Genomic DNA, 23,653 nt, shown 5'->3' on the forward strand with positions numbered 1-23,653 from the left:
GGAATTTGTCAAATGCTTTTTTGTGTGTCCATGGAGATGACTGTTTTTTGTCATTTATTAATATGGTGTATTAATAGATTTTTGGATATCAGCCAGCTAGCATTCTGTTCCTAGGATAAGCCCCATTTACAGTATATAATCTTTTTTATATGTTGCTGGATTTGATGTGCTAATATTTTGTAATAATTTTTATATTGATGTTCTTGAGGGATATTGGTTTGTAGTTTTCATTTCTTGTGTATCTTTGTCTGGCTTTGGTATCAGGGTAGTATTGGCTTTATAAAACAAGTTTGGAAGTACTCCCTCCTGTTATTGTCTGAAAGTATTTGTGAAAGATTGGTATTATTTTTTTCCCCTTAACAACTATTTGACAGAATTTATCAGTGAAACCATCTGGACCTAGACTTTTCTTTTGGTGGAGACCTTTAATAACCAATGCATTATCTTTACTTGATATAGTCTATTCTGATTTTCCGTTTCTTCTTGAATCAGTTTTGGTACTTTGAGTCTTTCTAGGATTTTGTCCCATTTCATCTAAGGTGTGAAATTTATTGGGATAAAGTTGTTCATAATATTTCTTTATAATTATTTTAAGTTCTGTAGTGTCTATAGTGTTGCCTCTTCCATTCCTGATTTTGTTAATATATGCCTTTTTTTCTTGATCCAGATAAAGATTTATCTTTAAAAAAATCTTTACAAAGAGCCAACTTTAGGTTTCATGAATTCTTTCATATTGTTTTCCTATTTTCTATTTCATGGATTTCTACTCTGATCTTTATTATTTCCTTATTTCTACTTATTTTGGGTCTGGTTTGCTCTTTTTCTAGCTTCTTAAAGTACAAGTTTATATTATGATGTTAGACCTTTCTGAGGCTTCCTCTAAACACTGCTTTAACTGCACCTCATACATTTTCATATATTCTTTTATTTTCATTTATTTCAAGATAATTATTAAGTTCCCTGTGGTTTCTTTTTGACCCATGTGTCTTTAGAAGTATTATTTAATTTCCAAATATTGTGGGATTCCCAGATTCCTGTTACTGATTCCTACTTTAATTCTATTATGGTCAAACGCTTTATTTACTGTAATCCATTTGAATTTATGGGATCTTACTCATTTATCGTATGGTCATGTGCACTTGAAAAAAATGCATATTTTACTGTTGTTTTGTGGAGGGTTCTCTATTGATTAGATAAAATACATTGTGTTGTTCAAGTCTTCTGTATCCTTATTGTCTCTAGTTCTATCAGTTACTGAAAGAGGAGTGTTGAAATCTCCAACTGTCATTGTTGAACTGTCTGGCAATTTTTGTTTCATATATTTTGGGGGCTCTGTTAAATGTTTAAATACATTTAAAATTGTTAAAGTTGGCTATTAACTATTTGCAAATATATATGCAAACTATAACTATTTGCATTTTCACTATTGGTGAATTGGGAATTTTCATGTTTATTTCCTGGGTGACATTTCTGTCTTTTGACTGTTTTAGAAGTGGTCATTATTTATGTTCTTATAATTGATTTTAAAGAATCTGATTTATAAAAGAACACTACTGGTCATATGATGCAATCCAATTTGTTTGCCTTTTGGTTGTGATACATAATTTGTCACTTTTTAAATGTACTCAAATCTGTAAGTGATTTCCTCATAAATTTCTCCCATTTCCTTTAAGCTTTTAAAGTCTATTTATTTACATGCAGACATTAGTTTAATATGTACTTTTTTCACTCACCACAGAGACACATTTTACTGACTGGTCTTTTCTTGACACATTTAAGATACTATCTTTATCATATACATATCCTGTATCTCACCATATCTTTCTTTCCCAAACTCACTGCTATTCTTGTATATATGTGAATTTTAGAATTAGCTTATCAAGTTCAATGATATATTCTGGGGGATTATATCAATTTAATACATTAATCTTAACATGGCAAATGGTCATTGTATCTTTTGGTTAAATTTTGTATTTTCTTCATATATATTTTCCAAGTCACCTTTTTTCTTGATATTAATGAATGGGATTTTTCCCTATTGTATTTTTAGCTGGTTATTTCTGGGGTGTGGGATTAATAACCTTTATCATTAACAAGTTACTCTTAAGTTTGCTTAGTTTTAAGATTTTTTTCCATACCAAAAAATGTACTAAATTTTATCATATGCCTTCAAAGAATCAGTTTATATTTTGTTGTTGTTTTTTTTCTTCTTCAGTCTGTTAATGACAGATTTTACAAAGTTAAACCACTGAAGCAATCTTGGGATAAAACCCACTTACTTATGATGTATTCTTTAATATATTGGTAGTTTTGACAAGTTAACCTTCTGTGGTTCAGTTTTCCTATCTGTAAAATGGTAATAACAGCATCTATGAAAAAGGGTTTTTGTGAGCACCCAGTGAATTAAAATATTTAGAACAGTGCTTGGCACATAGAATGGTTTTTTTGTGTGTGTGTATGTGTGTTTATAAATTAATAGATCTATTTTTGTTTAAATAAAATGGTTTAATTCTTCTTTCTATGTACTTGGGTCTATTTTGTCATCCTTTTTCATGCATTTTGAGAGGATAGCCTAATCAATTTATTTTAGTCTTAAGAATTTTAGTCTTTAGAATTTCCCCTTGTCCAGATCCCATAGGTTTTAATAAATATAATGCATAGTTCTAGAAAGATTATAATTTGTATTTTGTATTTTGACTTCTGCTTTAACACTTATTTTGAAATATATTAAGAATTTTTTTAGCTTTATTTTTAACTTTCTAGATATGTGCATTTTAGTTTTTAGTTGTTAATTTCAGTTTACATTTTTAAGTTGTTGCAATTTCCTTCATGCCTTAATTAATAGGCACTTCTGTGATGATTCCATGTGTATTTGTTGGGTACCAGGTATACTTTTGAGTACCTCTATGAAAGCCTACTAATTCTATATATTTTTTTGGCCTATTTGATTTGTTGGTTTTTACATGGCTGCAGATGCCAATTTTTCCTTGTATTTCTATCAGATTTATATACTGCATAAAGTTCGTAACTTATTTTCATGGCCAACTGTTGAAATACTGAAAAGTCTCTTTTAAAGCTTTGAATTCTACTTGTCTCATTAATGTTACCATATCTGATTTACCCCTGTTACTATTCATTTGACTCTTACCTCTGTGTTAGGGATGAATCGAAATAATAGTATACAGTTCAATTTTTAATCCAATGTGAATTTTGTGATTGATACTATATTTGGACTTATTCTGGCCATTTATTTTGTACTGTCTTTGTGTCTCTTCTTTCTTACTGTAGTGGACATCTGTTCCTTTATTGGCACAGCATTCCCCTTTTTTAAGGCCATATTCTCTAATTTCCCTTGGGAAAACACATGGTTTGGATGGACCTGAATCATGTACAAGCTTAGTTCTAGGCCTCACTCCTTCAGGAATTGGTTCAGGGATTGGACCCAAACTAAGCCAATTAGAGTCAGAGACACAAATCCTAGGCTTTTGTTGGGACATAGGGGAAAGGGATTTTCTCTTTTATTTGAACTTGAAGCTATCAGGTGATCATCTTGCTGCCACATATGAAAAACTTGCTAAGAGTGAAAAGATGAAAGGAAAGCATTATGAAAGAGATGAAAGAGATAAAGCCTGAGTCTCTAAAGTCAGTACTACCCCTGGACTTTACAGTTCTGTAAGCCAATATTTCCTTTTTTTGTTTGTTTATGGCAATTTTGAGTCGAGGTTAGGTCACTTGGCACCCAAAGAATCTGATTAACACATATATCTTTTAGTAGATTGAGTTTTCTTTACTAATTTTTTTCCCACTTGTCTTTTTCTAAAAATTGATTAGAAAATTTTCCATTTCACTTTTATTCTCTTAGTGATTGACCTTATATTTTTAACACACATACTTTAACTCTAGTCATTGTTAGAGAAATATAGATTTACCAGTATCATATTCTCCACTCTAATAAAGATTCATAGTATATTACCCTGACCTCCTTTTACTCTTAACAGTATAAATGTGATCAATATTTATTTATTTCTAAGAATAAATTTTACTATTGTTGCTCATGATTACTTCTTGCATCCCTGTTTCCTCTAGAATCCATTTACCTTCTTGCTGAAGAATATCCCTTAATATTTCTTTTAGAGATAGTCTGTGGATGGTAAACTTTTTGCATCTTTGGATGTCTGAAAATGAATTTATTGGGCCCTCACATATAAATAGGGATAGAATTCTAGATTCAAAGTTATTTTTTTGCAGTATTTGAATGATATTGGTCCATTTCTTTTTCCATTCACTTTGTGGATAATCTGTTTTTTGTCTCTGGTAGATTTTCAGTTCTTCCTTATATCTTTTATAAAAGTTCTGAAATTTCACTCTAGTACAGGATTGGCAAACTACAGTCTGTGGGACAAATCTCTCTCTCCACCTTTTTTTGGTACAGCCCAGTGAACTAAGAATGGTTTTGCTTTTTTAAATTTGAAAAAAAAAAAATCAAAAGAATATTTCATGACATGTGCAAATGATAGGAAGTTTATATCAGGGTGCATTAGTAAAATTTTATTGGAAAACAGCCACATTCATTTGCTTACATATTCTCTATGGCTACTGTCATACCACAATGCCAGAGCTAAACAGTTGTGACAGAAGTGTAAAACCTAAAATATTCACTATCTGGCCAGAAAAATTTGCTGATTCCTGTGTATATTTATATTTTTAAACAGAATTCTGGGAATTATCTGGCTATTATTTCTACTGGTTTCTGCAAGGATTTCTTACCCCAGTATCATAATCAATATCCCAAATCAAAACCTTTTTAGCTGTGCCTTTTATTATTCAGCCCAGTGATTGTGTCTTCATTTAAAATTTTTTCTTTTAATTTCCAAGAAACTGGTCGGTCTCGTTTCAGGAGTGCAATATTCTCTTACCTCTCTAAAAATGGTAAATATACTCAACTTGAGGTCTTGTGATTGCTGTAGTCTCCTTCCAAGGGTTGGAAGTTCTTCCATTTGTTGAGTATTTTACTGATATTTGCAACTGCTTGATATTTACCCACTTTTCTGTGTAGTTGGAAACAGACTTCTGCCTCTGTTTGCATTGGCTACTTAGGAAGGGGCAATGTGAGGTTACTACTATTTTCAATGAGAATGAAGAGATGGATGGGCCATGCTGCTGGTGTGGTTATTTCGGTGGTCTTGCTTTCTTTCTCTCTGCTCCAAGATCCCACACTCTTGCTTTTTGTCTTTCCTTTAGGGGTAGGATGAGATATATAAAGGTTTGACCTACCTGGCTGCTGCTTCTGGTCTCCCTCTTGCTCTTGGTTTCAGTCAAATTCAGGTACGGATCCCCCTTCAGTGCTGCTTCCTTTATTTGTAGCAATTATCTTCTCCATCCTCCTGCATAGAACCTAAGCTCTGGTTCCCTCTTCAAACTGATCCCATCTGTTTTCCTTCTTTCGGTCCACTGAAAATTTCTCTTCCTAAGTGGTACTCTGTATTTCTTATTTTTAAATGGCGTGAGAGACTGAAACTACAGTATGCTTTCAGACTACCTCCTTAAATGAGAAGCTGGTCTGAATTGTAGTTACTATTTAGAAGTCCACTGTAGTTTTGTTTGTAGTCTAATATGTATTTTGTACATGGTCTATGGACAAAACCCACAAAGGTATTTTATCTATTTTCAGGAAATATTTTACTATGGCTGCAAATAATAGGCTCTAATTTCTTTTCTTTTTGGAGTTTTTGTTTCAAAAATCTGCTATCAGATGCATAGCTTTTTTTGAGTGTTCATTCTTTTTTAATTCAACCTTTGTTGTCATTCCAAAATGGAATCCTTTTCGTTTAATAAGTGAGTTTATTCCTTTTACATTCACTGATCTAAAAATACTTGCTTTAGTTCTGTCTTTATGCTTTGTGGTCTGTGTTTTTCTTTTGTGTGTATATGTTTTCTGATTGAATTAGAACACTTAGAGTCTGGCTTTGGTTTTTCAAGTGTTTATTTTAATTAGTATTCCTAAACCCTCAACTTGACTTACAGCTTTAAAGGATATCTACGGAGGCTTTGCCAGTGAAATTTACACACAAATTTTCTTTCTCCTCTTTACCTCCCATTTTCAGTTATTACTTCTAGGATGTTTTACATATATTTCTTCCTCTTCTCTACATTCCTCTAATACATGTAAGTTAGATCCCTGTTGTTTTCCTTACATATACCTAATTTGCTTTCTTATTTATTTTGTTCTTTGTTATTCCATCTTTCTTGATCTTTTAAGGCCTTTCTCCACATCTCCACTTTTTCTTTATGATAGTCAAGAAATAATATATCCACAAAATGATTTTTAATGTTTACATGGAATTGCACCATATATATGTAGGATAATTTTATTAATCTTCCTATTAGTGAAAAATTGGAGGCAATCTATTTATTCTAAACATCCACACATGCTCTTAACAGTAGTGATGCTGCTTCGTAAGTAAATTTAGTCTAAGTCCTACTATGGAAGCTCAATGCCAAAAAAATTTTAGATCATGCTTGTGAATCCACTTGCCTGTCTTCTCTTCTGATTCAGTGAGACTTAAAATAATCAATGAATGATGAATGATTTTTATGGGTTTCAGGGTCAATGACATAAAAATTCGACCCCAGTTTTGTGGCTAAGCATATTAAGGAAATCTTTAAAGAAAGTGGTTTGGCGATGGCTCTTCAGTACTCTCCAAAAAGATATTGAAGACTTAATGTTATGGGTGTGAAATGTATAATCTCTGTAGAGGGCTATTTGACATTACGTACTGAGCTGGATATTTTATTTGATGTTTATCCTTCTAGATCTACTCTCTGCCTAGCTCTGTGCCCCAGGAGGCTGATCCAAATGGACCACATCAATTAGTTGTCTTACCTTCTGGTTTCTTATTGGAAGTCAATGGAAGTGCCAGCAAGATACTAAGGGATATGAGGAAAGTGAAATTGGGTATTTATTCTAAGAGCCTAAAACAGCTCTTAGCTGATATGCCATAGTTCGACTAAATTACATTACTGAAGGTTACAAGTCCTGTTAGCTGACTCTCTCCATGTACTTACTCTCTTTGGGTTCTCATGATGGTTATCTCCTTGTCCTTTTAGGCCTAGGGGTGGAAATGGCTCCCAACTGTTTCTAGTTCTGGGTGTCTGCATTATTTCTTGTGGGTTTCTCTAAAATCCTATGTTTTTGCAAGTATGCTGTTTGCTATACTTCTGGAAATTTGTCCTATATATGTATAAAATGACATGTATATAAGATTATTCACTAGAACGTTATATTTCTAATAGTGGCATAACTATTCTAATAATGGTGTTACTATACAATAGAATATTGTGCAGCTGTAAAAATGTAGAACATTCATTAGATACATGTATGGAATAATCTCCAGTTTATTGGTTTTTAAACTTTTCTTCATGCACTCAAGGCCCCAAAATATTTGTGAAGCCTCATTTATACCTTAGTAATCATAAAATACAAGTGTTTTTGGTTTATGATACTGTTTTCCCAATCTTTGTTATTGTTTTTATTTAGGTTTAATTGTTACACAAAAAATTGTATGCATTTAATGAATACATCTTGATCAGTTTGGACATATGCATACATCTTTGATACCACAACCAAGGTACTAAACATACCCATCACCTCCAAAAATTTCCTTGTATTCTTGTGTGTGTGTATTTTGTAGGAAGACTTAACATGAGCTTTATCCTCTTAACATTTTAAAATGCATAATACCACATTTTTAACTATAGGTACAATGTTGTACAGCAGATCGCTAGAACTTATTCATCTTGTGTAACAGAAACTTTATACAAGTGTGGAAAAAGCTAGGTACCTAACAACGAATGTAATATGTTACGTATGTGTAAGGAAAAAAGAAATATAAGAATGTATATGTGTATTTTTTTTTTTTTAACGTAGGCTCCATGCCCAGCATGGAGCCCAATGCGGGGCTTGAACTCATGACCCTGAGATTGACACCTGAACTGAGATCAAGAGTTGAATGCTTAACTGACTGAGCCATCCAGGCGCCTCTGTATTTGCATGTATGTATGTATGTATGTGTGTGTGTGTGTGTGTATGCATATATATGTACGTGTGTGTATATATACATATATATGAGATAGAGTGGGATAGAGAGGAGTGTCTTTGGAAGGGTACATACGAAATGACCACAGTGATTTGCTTCTGGGAAGGAAAACTGGGCAGCAAGAAACTTTACTATTTATCCTTTTGTTTCTTTGAATATTAAAACATACAAATGTATTACCTACTCAAAAATGTATTACATTAATAATGATTAATTAAGAGCCTTAGAGGAACTGCTAAAGGAATCCTGAGAAGATGATGGAAAAAGCCAACAAATTATAAAGTTGCTGAAATGTTCTAAGCAGTGAAAGTCTTAGATAATTTCTTACCATGGTCCCTTTATGGAATTATACCCTATTATAAATTCCATGTAGAAGTAACTTCTTGTTCAGGGTTGAATGCACAAAACCATATATGGTAAAGATTTGTTTTAAACATGATCATCTTTATTATTTGAAAAAGCTTCAGTTCTTTTAGCCTCATCCTGTATTTACAGGGCTTGTAGTATGACTCCACAATGATCTTAGCTTCCACTGAAAAGTACAACTCCATGAAAGGAAATGGGACATGGAAGAGTTTTCAGGAAATTAGTGAAGGGAAGAGAAGACTGCTGGGAAAAATTCTTTCAACTAAAGTTGGTTATAATCACTCATTTTTATGATATTCAAAAATAAGGATTACTAGTTTGATTTTTTAGGGTGGTTTTAATATTCCTGATACGGTTACCCCTGTTAAAAAAAGTTTTACAAGACCCAGGGAGACTCACTCACCCTTCCTGGAACTGTGCTTGGGCAGATTCCTCTGCAACAAGAGTCTCATATTCCTCAGCTGCAAACCTGTCCCAGTCAGAAGGCTCAGGCCCCTCATTCTCAACATCCTGATTGCAAAGAGGACAGGAAACAAAAATAATCAAAGACAAAGAATTGGAGATAGGTTTTCTTTAGTTATATACAACATTTGTGATGACCTACCCAAAAATGTTTCATCTTCACATGTAAAAAGAGGTGCTAAAGTAACACTCCCAAAGTGATTTCTGTGCCTCCAATCACAAAATTATAGTGAACCCCTGGGCAGCTAATTCTTGAGGTCTAGATTCTTTTGTCTTATAATCAGAGAACTTTCCCCAGGCCCTTCTCCCTGGCACTCTGCGTAGCAGCTATCTGGAGTGACTTGTGGTTTTTGCATATGCGCACCTGAAATATACCATCCCTTCCTCTGGCACATTTTTATTGCTCCTGTAAAAGCCAGCTCAGATACCATGTCATCTGTGCTATCTTCCTGGAAACAGCCCTTCTTCCCCAAATTGCTTGATTGCTACTTTTTGTTCTTTTTTTCTTTATTTGACCATATGTCTCTTCAACATAGTGTCTGGAATTTATTGGGCACTTTCTGACTAAAAATGTTCTTTGCAGATCAGAATAAATATAAAATAAATATAAAAATATAAATAAATATAAAAATAAAGTAAAATTTATAACACAAATAGAAGAAATGAAAGGGGAAAAGGCTATACATTTTCTTTTTCTTCTACAATATGGACAGGATCTTGGATTATATATTCCAGGTAAAATAGTTTTTCCATGATTAAAATGAGTTAGCACTGCCCTCAGATATAAGGTTAATTATGCCTAGAAGAATGCAAATACCTAAATATTGACCATACAATGTGTTATGATATTTAATCCATTTTAAGAACTCCTACCACATCCTTATAACATCTTTGAAACTGACACACATCTTAGATTTATAATGGCAATTTTTTTGTTTGCTTGTTTAAAAGTATATAAAATAATGGGCACCTTTGAGTCAATAAAACATAATTCTGACTTTAAGCTAGTGATAATGTGTGTGATATGCCCCAAGATCAGGTGCAGAGTATTTGTTTTTAGAAGGTGATATTTGTATTGTTACTACTATTTAGGTCAACATGTGGAAGAAAAAGAAAAGACTGTGCAAGTTTCCTGCAGTTATACTCCTGTAGGACCAATGGAAATAGTCCTTTTCTATCAACATAATTTTTACTTTATAAGGAATAGAAGGGAAGTGTTGATATTCTGCCCCCCCCCCCTTTTTTGGACATAGACCATATGATGTTCAGGGTTTTTTGAGGGTCCACAGATTTTTGTGTATGGGGAAGGGTGCTCATCTCTATTCAGGTATAGAATGACTTCACAGTGATAGTCATGCACAACAATCATTAACACTTGAAAAAATGTGTATTATCTGAGGGTTGTCTATCATGGAGAATGTGTAGTTTTCATTATGATGGGGAAAGCTGTTTACCATGTCATCCTGGAAATGAATGGTATAGTTAACCCCAATATGCTTTCTAATACAGATATGCCTATTGATATATTGTTTTAAAATATGGCAGGACATTTTTTTTTTAAACTTTTGTAACTAGTTTCTAATATATATGTAAGTACACAGGCCATACAGTTCACTCAATGATAGGCAGATGGAGGTTACCTAAACTTGAAGATTAGTTGTGGGGAGAGATGTGCTCTAGGTCCATTTTTCTCTTTTCAGTATGTGATGAAATGTTTTAAATGTTACATCTTTAAACCAAGCTTCCTATAGGCAGAGATCATTTTTATCTGTAGCACACAACCCCTGATACTGCAGCCCTCAAGTAGAAGTGAAAACCAGTACCTTCTGGACCCCAAAGGGATCTCTCTGTTCATGGTCTAAGTATTTCTCCAGATTAAAGAAAGTGTCATAAAAGATATGTGCCATTCTGCATCTCTTCAGATCTCGTAGCGTTATTTTGCCTATGTAAAAAAAAATCTAGTAAATTTCAAGAAGTGCTTTGGCAAATGAAAAAAATCTTTTACTGAAGTTTAAAAGTATATGTATATGTTAATTTTATTATACAATATCCCATTTTTTTGAGGTAAAGCTGACATAAAATTCACCATTTTAACCATTTTAGTGTATAATTTGTGGCTTTTAGTACTTTCACAATGTTGTGCAACCATCACTACTACTGCATTCCATAACATTTCTTCACCTCAAAAGGAAACTCCGTACCCATCAAGCAGACCTTCCCCAACTCCCCTTACTCCAAGCCCTGGGCAATCACTAATCTACTTTCTGTTTCTAGGGACAATTTTTTTTTTTTTTTTAAAGATTTACTTATTTACTTGAGAGTGCAGTGGGCCAGGGCACAGGGAGGGGAGAGAGAATCTCAAGCAGACTCCCCGCTGAGCACGGAACCCCACGTAGGGCTCGCTCTCACAACCTTGAGATCATAACCTGAGCTGAAATCAAGAGCTGGATACTTAACCAACTGAGCCACCCAGGCACCCCTCTATGGAAAAATTTCTTAAATAGGATTTGCCATCGATTGTTGGTTCCACACTAATAGTAAAGGAGAAATCTAAATATTTCTGTATTTGGGAAGCCAGTATGGAAGACTCTGGAAGTTAAATAATTTAGGACAATCCAGGATTAAATGCCCCACTCTGTTACATAGGTGAAAAGTGCAAATGGCCTTTTACTCCATCTTACCATCGGTAGCTGGCTTCACCAGGTCAAGCATCTGGCACAGCAAATCATGGAATGGCAAGGGCTCAATGCCCATGGCTTCCATCCGTTCACACTGTTCTTCATAGAAGTATTCTAGCTCATACATGGAGAGTACACCATCCCCATCCACATCCATGCAGCGGAACCAATATTCGATGCTAGGAGATAAGGATACTCATTAGCAATGGCCTGGTAAAGGTCCTTTATCCACCCAGATTTATTACCGCCCATGTTTCTTTTAAAATAAGTTAGGTATGTATATATATACTTGAGACTTAGAGAAACATAGTTTTACAAAATTTGTTAGAAAAACTGGCAGATCCCTTCTTCCCTTCCCCAAAATCAGCTACTTTAACACCTGATTATTTTTTTAACTTTATATTTTCAGATAAGATGCCTATATTACTTCTTCCTTACATTTCAGTTTTAAGAACTGTATATTAATTTCATACTGTGAAAGATGAGGTTTTAGCATTTTTACCTCTCATTCCACTTTACCTACATGCCCTTCTGGACCTCTTAATATAAATTACTCAACATTCAGAGTATATAACTTTTTATTTTTCTTTTATCTCTTATTTGCTTAGATTTCTGTGTATGTTACTATTTAACGCCCATATCTGCCAATTTTCTACATCCACAATTAGTCTCATCAGGGTTCTATCAACTGGATTTTCTTGATGAAGTCTTTTTTGCTTCCTTCCAACCTACTCTAGCCTGGACTTCTTGCCCTCTAGGTTGGGTTCTCAGTTTCATCCCAGGGATTCCTTTCACCTTTCTCCCATTTCTTGTATTTCACACTTTCCTCATTCTTGGTTGACTTTCTTGTTTGGTGTAACACACCTTTCAGGAGCTTCCTGAAAAAGGGAGCATGGCAGGTAACTTTTTTGAGATCTTCGATAGTTGAAAATATCTTTTATCTACCTCCTATCTTGGTTTCTAACTTGGTTCATATCTACCTTCTAACTTGGTTCATAGTTATAGAATGATACCTTAGTGGTGCTTTTCCTTCAGAACTTTAAAGGCAATGATTCACTGTCTCCTATCTAACCATTGTTTTTGAAGAGTCTAAAGCCATGCTGATATCTGATCCTTTGACTGTAATAACCTGTTTTTTTGTTTTTTTCCTTTAAAGCCTATAGATGTTTCTCTGGGTCCTTGGTGTTTCAAAATATCATGAAGTATCCTGGTCTGGGTCTAATTTATCTAATTTATTGGGCTTTCTGAGACCCTACTCAATTTGGAAACTACTATCCCTTAGTTCTTGGAAATCTTAAATTTATCATTTCTTCCCTGCCTCTTTTTACCCTTATCCATTCTTTTTCTGGAACTCCTGTTATTTACATCTGCATGGTCAAATATGGTAGCCACTATCCACATATGGCTAGTCCAATTTTGTTTTTAAAGATTTTATTTATTTAAGACAGAGCGAGAAAGAGAGCATGAGCAGGGGGGATGGGCAAAGGAAGAGGGAGAAGCAGATTCCCCACTGAGCAGGGAGCCCTATGTGGGACTCAAACCCAGGATCCTGGGATCATGACCTGAGCTTCCGAAAGCAGAGGCTTAACTGACTGAGCCACCCAGGCACCCTGACTAGTCCAATTTGAGGTATCTTTAAGTGTAAATACATAATAGATTTTGAAGACTTAATATGAAAAAAGTAAAACATCAATATTTTTATATTGATTACATGTTCAAATAACATTTCACATATATTGGGTTAAATAAGATACATAATTGCAGTTAATGTTTCTCTACACTTTTACTGTGGCTAAATTTTTTTTAATAATTTTTTAACGTTTTAAGTAAAAATTGTATTTAAGATGTACAATGAGATAATTTAATATATAGTGAAACAATTATGACAGTAAAACCACTTAACATACCATCTTCTCAGTTAGCATTTTTTGGGGGAAAAGGAATGAGAAGACCTGAAATCTACTCTCTTAGCAAATTTCCAGTATTCAGTACAGTATTGTTAACTATAGTCACCATGTTGTATGTTTCATCCTAATTGCAACTTTGTACCCTTTGACTAGCACTTCCCCATTTCCTTCTCCACTCAGCCCCTGCTAATCAAAATTCTACTCTATGCCTGTTTGTGTTTGACTATTTTTAGATTCTACATATAAGTGAGATCATGCAATATTTGTCTCTCTGTGCTTGCCTTATTTCACTTAGCATGGTGTACTCCAGGTTCATGCACATCATTGCAAATGACAGGATTTCTTTCTTTTTAAAGGGTGAATAATATTCCATTGTGTGTGTATATATATATGTATGTATACATATATATATATACCACTATATATTCCAGTGTGTGTGTGTGTACACACAGAACATACTTTCTTTATCCATTTATTCACTGAGGGACATTTAGGGTGATTCCATATCTTTGCTACTGTGAATAATGCTGCAATGAACATGGGAGTGCAGGTACCTCTTCATGATATTAATTTCAGAGCTCTGATTCAAGATGATGATGTAAGAAGATCCTGAGCTGACATCTTCCCACAGATACACCAAATCGACAACTATATATGGAGCAATTTCCTCTGAAAAGAACCCTTAAAACTAGCTGACTCTTATACACTGGGCAAACAAGAAAAACCCCACATCTATGTGGGTAGGACAGGCTGAGACACAATCTCACTATAACTCCCACCTCTGTCATGGTGACACGCAATCAGGAGGGAACTTAAAACCTGAACTTCTTCCAAGGAGTGAAGGGTTTGAATCTCACACTGAGCCCCATAACTTTTAAGTCCTGCAACTAAAAGATGACTCCCTAAAACATCTAGCTTTGGAAACCAACAGAGCTTGTGTCCATGAGACCCACAAGGCTATAGTGAAGTGAGAAATGGCTCTTAAAGGGCTTGTGTGCTTGGATTCACCCACCCCAGGAACCAGTGCAGAAGCAGCCAAAGGGCACCCAGACTTTCTGTGAGACTCATTTCCTTATCTTAAAGCCTTGGCCTAGGGGCAGGCATCTAATTTAACACACATCTAGGGGCCTGCTGGGGTACTCTATGGGGACAAAGGCTAGTGGATACCATCTTCACTTTCCCCTCTTTGCTGCGCTACAGAGTGCCAGTATCTCCTGGAGGGAGATTTTACACACATCTGATGCCCCTGTTTTTATGTCTGGAGCCCTTCCTGGTATGTGCAGTTGCCACCCAGAGGACACTCACTGATGAGCTGGCTCTCGTGGCCAGGAGGGCTTGTGTGCCTGGGCCCCATGGGATGGTAACAGTAGGAGACATAGTTTTTGGCAGGCTACTATACCCAGGGTACCGCACAGACAAGAAAGCCCCCAGGCTTTCTGTGAAAGAGACCTATATGCTTGTGTTGGAATTTTAGCCCAAAAGGCAGGTTTCAGGTTTGGCACACATCTAGAAGCTTATGGAGTTATTTTCATGGAATGGAGGCCAGTGGATGCCATCTTTGTGCTCTCCCTTTGTCTTGCTCCAGCTTGCTGGTATCTTTTAGAAGGACTGTATGCACTTGCATGGTGCCCCAATTTTTGGGACTGCTGCCCAGGAGACACTTCCAGATTGCTTAGCTCTGATGGTCAGTGGGGCTTATGTTTGTGGTTCCATAGGACTGTATGTATATATGTGCATACTTTAAAAAGATGACAACAAGCCTACATTTAGGTGCTGAGATCCTCCCCTTTGGGACACTGATAGCACTTGGCACAACCTCAACTACTGGGAGCTGTTTAAAATAAAACAGGATGCTTGGACAATTGAAAGGTTTAAGCGACAACAGCTAGGGCAGGCTTGAACAATAAGATTCACTACTATATGAGGCTGCTATTCAAGACTTGGAAAGGTGACCATTTTATCTAATGCACAGAAACCAACACAGAGTCAAGCAAAATGAAGAAACAGAAAAATATGTTCTGAACTAAAAACAAGATAAAACCTCAGAAAAAAATCCTTAATAAGAGTGATTTACCTAATAAAGAGTTCAAAATAATGGTCACAAAGATGCTCACTGAACTTGGGAGATGAATGGATGAACCCAGTGAGAACTCAAAGAGATGGAAAATATAAGAATGTACCAAACAGAAGTCAAAGAGCAGAAGAATACAATAACTGAAGTGAAAACACATGAGAGGATTTAATAGCAAGACTAGATAAAGCAGAAGAAAGGATCAGTAAACGTGAATACGGGGCAGTGGAACTCAAATAATCAGAATAGCAAAAGGAAAAAAGAATGTAAAAATGTGAAGATAGCTTATGGGACTTATGGGACAATATTAAGTGAATCAGTATTCATATTTTGGGGCTTCCAAAAGGAGAAGAAAGAGAGAAAGGGGAAGAAAACTTATTTGAAGAAACAGTGGCTAAACATTTCCATAACATGGGGAAGGAAACAGACACCCAGATCCAGGAAACCCAAAGAGTTCTGAATACTAGGAATCCAACAAAGCCCACACCAAGAACATTATAATTAAAGTGTCAAAAGTTAAAGACAAGGAGAGAATTTTAAAAGCAGCAAGAGGAAAACAACTTGTTATGTACAGAGGAGCCCCCATTAGACTACCACAGACTTTTCAGCAGAAACTTTGCAGGCCAGAAGAGAGTGGCATAATATATTTAGGTGCTGACAGAAATTTCCATCAGTATTACTCTACTTGACAAAGTTGTCATTCAGAATTGAAGGAGAGATGGAGTTTTCCAAACAAGCAAAACTAAAGGAGTTCATCACAACTAAACCAGCCTTACAAGAAATGTTAAAGAGACTACTCTTAAGCTGAAAAGAAAGGATGCTAATTAGTAACAACAAAATAGAAGTCTCTCTGGTAAAGGTAAATATATAGTAAAAGTGATGGATTAAAAGACAAACGTAGTAAAAAGAACTATAAATTATTAGTCATGAGAAACACAAAAAGAAATAAAATGTGGTATCAAAAACATAAAATGTAGGGGGCCCAGTAAAAATGTAGAGCTTTAGAATTTGTTCAAACTTATTATAATTTAAAATAGACTGTTTTTAGTATAAGTTGTTATATGTTAGCCACATGGTGACTACAGAGCAAAAACCCTTGGTAGATACATAAAAGAGAGGAATCTAAGCATATTGCTAAAGAAATTCATCAAACCACACAGGAAGAGAGCATGAAAAGAAAAAAAGGAAAGAGAAACTACAAAACAGCAAGAAAACACTTAAGATGGCAGTAACTATATATTGTCAGTAATTTAAATATAAATGGGATACATTCTCTAATGAAAAGATGAGTGGCAGAATGGATAAGAAAACAAGACCTATCCATATGCTGCCTAAAGAGAGACACTTTATTATTTTTGTTATTTTTTAAAGACTTTATTTATTTGACAGAGAGAGAGAACAAGCAGGGGAAGCAACAGGCAGAGGCAGAGGGAGAAGCAGGCTCCTGCTGAGCAAGGAGCCCAATGCGGGGCTCAATTCCAGGACCCCGGGATTATGACCTGGGCTGAAGGCAGATGTTCAACCGACTGAGCCACCCAGGCACCCCTGAGAGACACTTCAGATGTAAGGATATGCACAGAATAAAAGTAAAGGGATGGAAAAAGATATTCCATGCAAATGGATACCAAAAGAAAGCTGGAGTAGCTATACTTACTTTAGACAAACTTTGTTTCCTTAAAACAAAGACTGTAGTAAGAGACAAAGGGCATTGCATAATGATATAAAAGGGTCAATACAACAAGAGGACATATTCCTAAGTATTTATGCACTCAAAATACAGCAACACCTAAATGCATGAAGCAAATATTACCAGACCTAAAATGGAGAAATAGCAATAAAATAAGAATAGGCGACTTTAGTATCCCACTTTCATCAGTGGATAGATCATCCAGAAAGAAAATCAATATGGAAACATTGACTTTAAATGACATGTTAAATAAGATAGACTTAACAGATATATACAGAATATTTCATCCAAAAGCAACAGAATAAACATTCTTCTCAGGTGTACAGGGAACATCTTCCATCATGTTAGGTCACAAAACAAGTCTCAATAAACTTAAGAAGATTGAAATAATATCATCAAGCATTTAAAAAAAAAAAAAGAATTATTTTAGAGAGTGTGAGTGAGCAAGTGAGCAAGTAGGGGGAGGGGCAGAGGGACAGAATCTTCAAGCAGACTCCCTGCTGAGATCATGACCTGAGCCAAAACTAAGAATCAGATGCTCAGCTGACTGAGCTACCCAGGCACTCCTCAAGCATCTTTCCTGACCATAATTGTATGAAACTAGACCAACTATTAGAAAAACCAAGAAATTCACAAATGTGTGGAGATAAAATAATATGCTACTGAATAATCACTGGGTCAAAGAAGAAATCAAAAGAGCAAAAAATGCTTTGAGACAAATATAAAAATGAAAAACAACACACCAAAAACTTATGGGATACAGCAAAAGCAGTTTTAAGAGGGAAATTCATAGTGATAAAATGCCTACATAAAGAAAAAAGAAAAATTTCAAATAAACTAACTTAACACCTCAAGGAATTAGAAAAAGAACAAATTAAGCCCAAAGTTAGTAGAACGAAGGAAATACCAAAGATTAGAGTGGAAAAAAATGAAACCGAGACTAAAAAGTTAGAAAACATAAATGAAACTAAGAGCTGGTTCTTTGCAAAAACAAAATTGACAAACCTTTAGCTAGAGTCACAAAGTAAGGAAAAAGAGAGGACTCAAAATCAGAAATGAGAGAAAATCAGTAATAACATATAGTAGATAAGTAAAAGATAAAGAGAGAGGAATCTAAGCATACCCAAAAGTAAGTCACTGAACCACAGAGGGGAGCATGAGAAAAAGGAACAGAGAAACTACAAAAGAGCAAGAAAAAATTAACAACATGTCAATAGCTATACACTTATCAATAATTACTTTAAATGTAAATGAAATGCATTCTGTAATTAAAAGACAGAATGGCAGAAAGGAAAAGCAAACAAGACCCATCTATATGCTGCCTAAAGTGAGACACATTAGATGTAATGATATGCACAGACTGAAAGTGATAATAGTTACAACCAATACCACAGAAATACAAACGATCATAAAAGGCTACTATGAACAATTATACATCAACAAATTTGACAACCAGAGGGGATAAATTCCTAGAAACATATAATATCCCAAGATTGAACCATGAAGAAATAGAAAATCTGAAGAGACTGAATACTTGTAAGGAGACTGAATCAGTATTCAAAACCTCCGACCAAACGAAAGTCCAGGACCAAATGGGTTCACCGGTGAATAATACCAAACATTCAAAAGAATTAATGCTGGGGCATCTGGGTGGCTCAGTTGGTTAAGCATCTACCTTTGGCTCAGGTCATAGTCTTGTGGTCCTGGGATCAAGTCCCACATTGGGCTCCCTGCTCAGTGGGAAGCCTGCATCTCCCTTGCCTGCTCCCCCTGCTTGTACTCGCTTGCTCTCTCTCTCTCAAATAAATAAATAAATAAATAAAATCTTAAAAAAAAAGAATACTAATCCTTTTCAAACTCATTCATCCTTTGATGAATCCATTCAAACTCAAAAAATAGAAGATTAGAGAATACTTCCAAACCCATTTTACAAGGCCAGTATTACCCTGATAATAAAACAAGGACATCACAAGAAAATTACAGGCCAATATTTCTGATGAACGTGGATTCAAAAATCCTCAACAAAATATTAGCAACTCAAACAACAATACATTAAAAGGATCATACACCATGATAAAGTGGGAATTATCCCAGGGATGCAAAGAAGGTTCAACATACTGCAAATCAGTCAATGCAATGCACCACATTAATGAAATGAAGGATAAAAATCACACGGTCCTATCAATAGATGTAGAAAAAGCATTGGATAAAATTCAACATTCATGTATGATAAAAACTCTCAATAAAGTGGGTACAGAGGGGGGCGCCTGGGTGGCTCAGTCGTTAAGCATCTGCCTTTGACTCAGGTCATGATCCTAGGGTCCTGGGATCGAGTCCCACATTAGGCTCCCTGTTCGGTGGGAAGCCTGCTTCTCCCTCTCCCACTCCCCCTGCTTGTGTTCCTGCTCTCGCTATCTCTCTGTCAAATAAATAAATAAAATCTTTAAAAAAAAAAATAAAGTGGGTACAGAAGGATTATACCTCCACCTAATAAAGGCCATATATGACAAGCCCAAAAACTTGTAAGATCTGAAACAAGACAAAAATACCCACTCTCACCATTTTTATTCAAGATAGTACTGGAAGTCCTAGCCAGAGCAATTAAGCAAGAAAAAAAAAAAATAAAAGGCATCCAAATTGGAAGGGGAAGAAGTAAAACTGTTAACTCCGAGATGACGTATACAGAAAACCCTAAAGACTCCACCAAAAAACTGTTAGGATTAATAAATTCTGTATAGTTGCAGGATACAAAAATCAATAGGAAATAGCAGAAAGGTAAATTAACAACCCCATTTACAGCTACATCCAGAAGAATATAATGCCTGGGAAGAAGACACACATAAATGTGTTCATGTTCATGTTCATGGATTGGAAGAATTAACATTGTTAATATTACTCAAAGCAATCTACAGATTCAGTGCAATCCCTATAAAAATTCCAATAGCTTTTTTTACAGAAAGAGAACAAACAGTTCCAAAATTTGTATGGAATGACAAAAGACCATGAATAGCCAAAACAATATTGAGCAACAAGAGAGAAGCTGGAGACATCACAATACTTGATTTCAAAATATACTACAAAACTACAGTAATCAAAACAGTGTGGTATTGGCATAATAACAGACACACAGATCAATGAAACACAATAGAGAGCCCAGAAATAAATCCATGCATATATGGTTAACTGACGTAGGACAAAGGAGCCAAGGACATAAAACGGAGAAAGGATAGTCTCTTCAATACATGGTGTTGGAAAACTGACAGCCACATGCAAAAGAATGAAACTGGACCACTGTCTTACACAATACACAAAAATCAACTCAAAATGTATTAAAAACTTGAATATGGGGCACCTGGGTGGCTCACTTGGTTAAGTGTCTGCCTTGGCTCAGGTCATGATTCTGGAGTCCCCAGATCAAGTCCCCTGTCGGGCTCCCTGCTCAGCGGGGAGTCTGCTTCTCCCTCTCCCTTTGCTCCTCCCCCTGTTCATGTTCTCTCTCTCTCTCAAATAAAAAATGAATAAAAAAATCTTTAAAAAACTTGAATGTAATAAAACTGTAAAACTGCTAGAATAAAATATTGGCAGTAAGCTTCTTGATATCATCTTGGGAATGATTTTTTTGGATCTGACACCAAAAACAAAGTTAACAAAAGCAAAAATAAAGTGAGACTACATTAAACTAAAAAAGCTTCTGCACAGCAAAGGAAATCAACAAAATAAAAAGGCAACCTCCTGTATATCCGAAATATATAAAGAAATTCTACAACACAATAGCCCCCCCCACAAATCTGATTAAAAAATGGGCAGAGGATCTAAATAAACATTTTTGCAAAGACACACAGATGGCCAGTAGGTACATCAGAAGATGCATGCTCAACATGACTCAGGGATGCTCAACATTTCATCAGGGAAATGCAATTCAAAAATATAATGAGGTATTACCTCACACCTGTTAGAATGACAGTCATCAAAAAAGACTAGAAATGAAAAGTGTTAGTGAGGATGTGGGAAAAAAGGGAACCTATGTGTACTGTGGCGAGAAAGTAAATTGGTGCAGCTACAATGGAACACAATATTGAAGTTCCTCAGAAAATTATAAACAGAATTACTGTATGATCCAGCAATTCTACCTTTGGTTATTTATCTGAAGAAAATGAAAATAGTAATTTGAAAAGATATATCCACTCCCATGTTCAATGCCATGTAGCATTATTTACAATAGCTAAAATATGGAAAAAACCTAAGTGTCCATTGATGGATTAATAAAGGAAATGTGGTATATACACAATGAAATATTACTCAGCCTAAAAAAGGATCTGATTTTAAAAATTACATTTGTTCATAAATCAGTCATAATTTGAGAAGATATTCTTTATGAGCCTCAGAAATTGTCCATTTGCTACCAGCATATTTTCCACTTTGGCACAGTAATAAAACCATATTCAGAAAGTGAAAAAAAAAAAAAAGACTGATTTCACTCTCTGAATACATATCCAGAAGTGGGATTATGGGATGATATGGTAGTTCTATTTTTAATTTTTTGAGGAACTGCCATATTGTTTACCATAATGGTTGTACCAACTTATATTCCCATCAACAATCTACCAGTTTCCCTTTTCTCCACATCCTTGCCAATACTTATTTTATGACAGACATTGTAATAGGTGGGAGGTGATAATGTAGTTTTGATTTGCATTTCCCTGATAGTGATGTTGAGCATCTTTTTAAAAAAAATATTTACTCATTTATTTGAGAGAGAGCGTGCATGAGGATGAGGGACAAAGGGAGAGGGAGAGAGAATCTCAAGCAGACTCCATGCTGAGTGTGGAGGCTGACATGGGGCTTGATCTCCCAACCCTGAGATCATGACCTGAGCTGAAACCAAGAGTCAGATGCTTAACCCAATGTGCCACCCAGGTGCCCTGATGTTGAGCATCTTCAATTTATCAGTTGGCTATTTTTTTTAATAGAATTTAAAATTTTTTTTTTAAAGATTTTATTTATTTATTTATTTGAGAGAGAGAAACAGCATGAGAGGGGAGAGGGTCAGAGGGAGAAGCAGGCTCCCCGCTGAGCCGGGAGCCCGATGTGGGACTCGATCCCAGGACTCCGGGACCATGACCTGAGCCGAAGGCAGTCGCTTAACCAACTGAGCCACCCAGGCGCCCTAGAATTTTAAATTTTTTAAAAACTTATTATTTTATTAAAATTTTTTTAAAATTTAAATTTAGTTAATGTGTATGCATTATTAGTTCCAGGGGTAGAATTTAGTGATTCATCACTTGCATATAACACCAAGTGCTCATTATATCAAGTGCCCTGCTTAATGCCCATCACTCAATTACCCCATTGCCCCCACCCAACTCCCCTCCAGCAACCCTCAGTATATTTCCTATAGTTAAGAGTCTCTTATGGTTTATATCCCTCTGTTTTTATCTTATTTTCTTTTTCCTTCCCTTTCCCTATGTTCATCTCTTTTGTTTCTTAAATTCTACATGAGTGAAATCATATGGGATTTGTCTTTCTCTGACTTTTGCTTAGCATAGTACCTTCTAGTTCCATCTACGTAATTACAAATGGCAAGATTTCATTCTTTTTGATGGCTACTCCATTGTGTGTGTATGCGTGTGTGCATGTATGTATATAGTATATATACTACTTCTTTATCCATTCATCTGTCTATGGACATCTGGACTCTTTCCATACATATTTTGGCTACTGTGGACATTGCTGCTATAAACACTGGGGTGCATGTGCTCCTTCAAATCGCAACTTTTGTATCCTTTGGATAAATACCTAGTAGTGCAATTGCTGGACTATAGGGTAGTTCTATTTTTAATTTTTTGAGGAACCTCTATACTGTTTTCCAGAGTGGTTGCAACAGCTTGCATTCGCACCAACAGTGTAAGAGGGTTCCCCTTTCTACACATCCTCACCAACATCTATTGTTTCCTGAGTTGTTAGTTTTAGCCATTCTGACCAGTGGGAGATGGCAGGTATCTCATTATGGTTTTAATTTTTATTTCCCTGAGGCTGAGTGATGTTGAGCATTTTTTCATGTGTCTGTTAGCCATGTCTTTGCGGGAAATGTCTGTTCATGACTTCTACCCATTTCTTGACTGGATTTTTTGTTTTTTGGGTGTTGAGTTTGATATGTTCTTTATAGGTTTTGGATACTAGCCCTTTATCAGATATGTCATTTGCAAATATCTTCTCCCATTCTATAGGTTGCCTTTTAGTTTTGTTGATTGTTTCCTTTGCTGTGCAAAAGCTTTTTATCCTGATGAAGTCCCAATAGTTCATTTTTGCTTTTGTTTCCCTTGTCCTTGGAGACATGTCTAGCAAGAAGTTGCTGTGGCCAAGGTCAAAGAGGTTACTGCCTGTGT

The 23,653-nt window shown here is 35.4% G+C and overlaps 1 protein-coding gene across 2 annotated transcripts in view; it reads right to left on the bottom strand.

Annotated features, from left to right (window-relative positions):
- The window catches only part of PPP2R3A (protein phosphatase 2 regulatory subunit B''alpha), a 161,898-nt gene that overhangs the window by 15,665 nt on the left and 122,580 nt on the right, over positions 1-23,653 (bottom strand). For both annotated transcript variants that reach the window (XM_021678884.2, XM_044920419.1), the window contains exons 10-12: positions 11,606-11,781; positions 10,748-10,866; positions 8,866-8,972 (exon numbers count right to left, since the gene is read on the bottom strand). In XM_021678884.2, coding sequence (XP_021534559.1) covers positions 8,866-8,972; positions 10,748-10,866; positions 11,606-11,781 — 402 coding nt within the window. The remainder of the gene's footprint in view (positions 1-8,865; positions 8,973-10,747; positions 10,867-11,605; positions 11,782-23,653) is intronic.

Source organism: Neomonachus schauinslandi, chromosome 1, assembly GCF_002201575.2.
Source record: "Neomonachus schauinslandi chromosome 1, ASM220157v2, whole genome shotgun sequence".
NCBI lineage: Eukaryota > Metazoa > Chordata > Mammalia > Carnivora > Phocidae > Neomonachus > Neomonachus schauinslandi.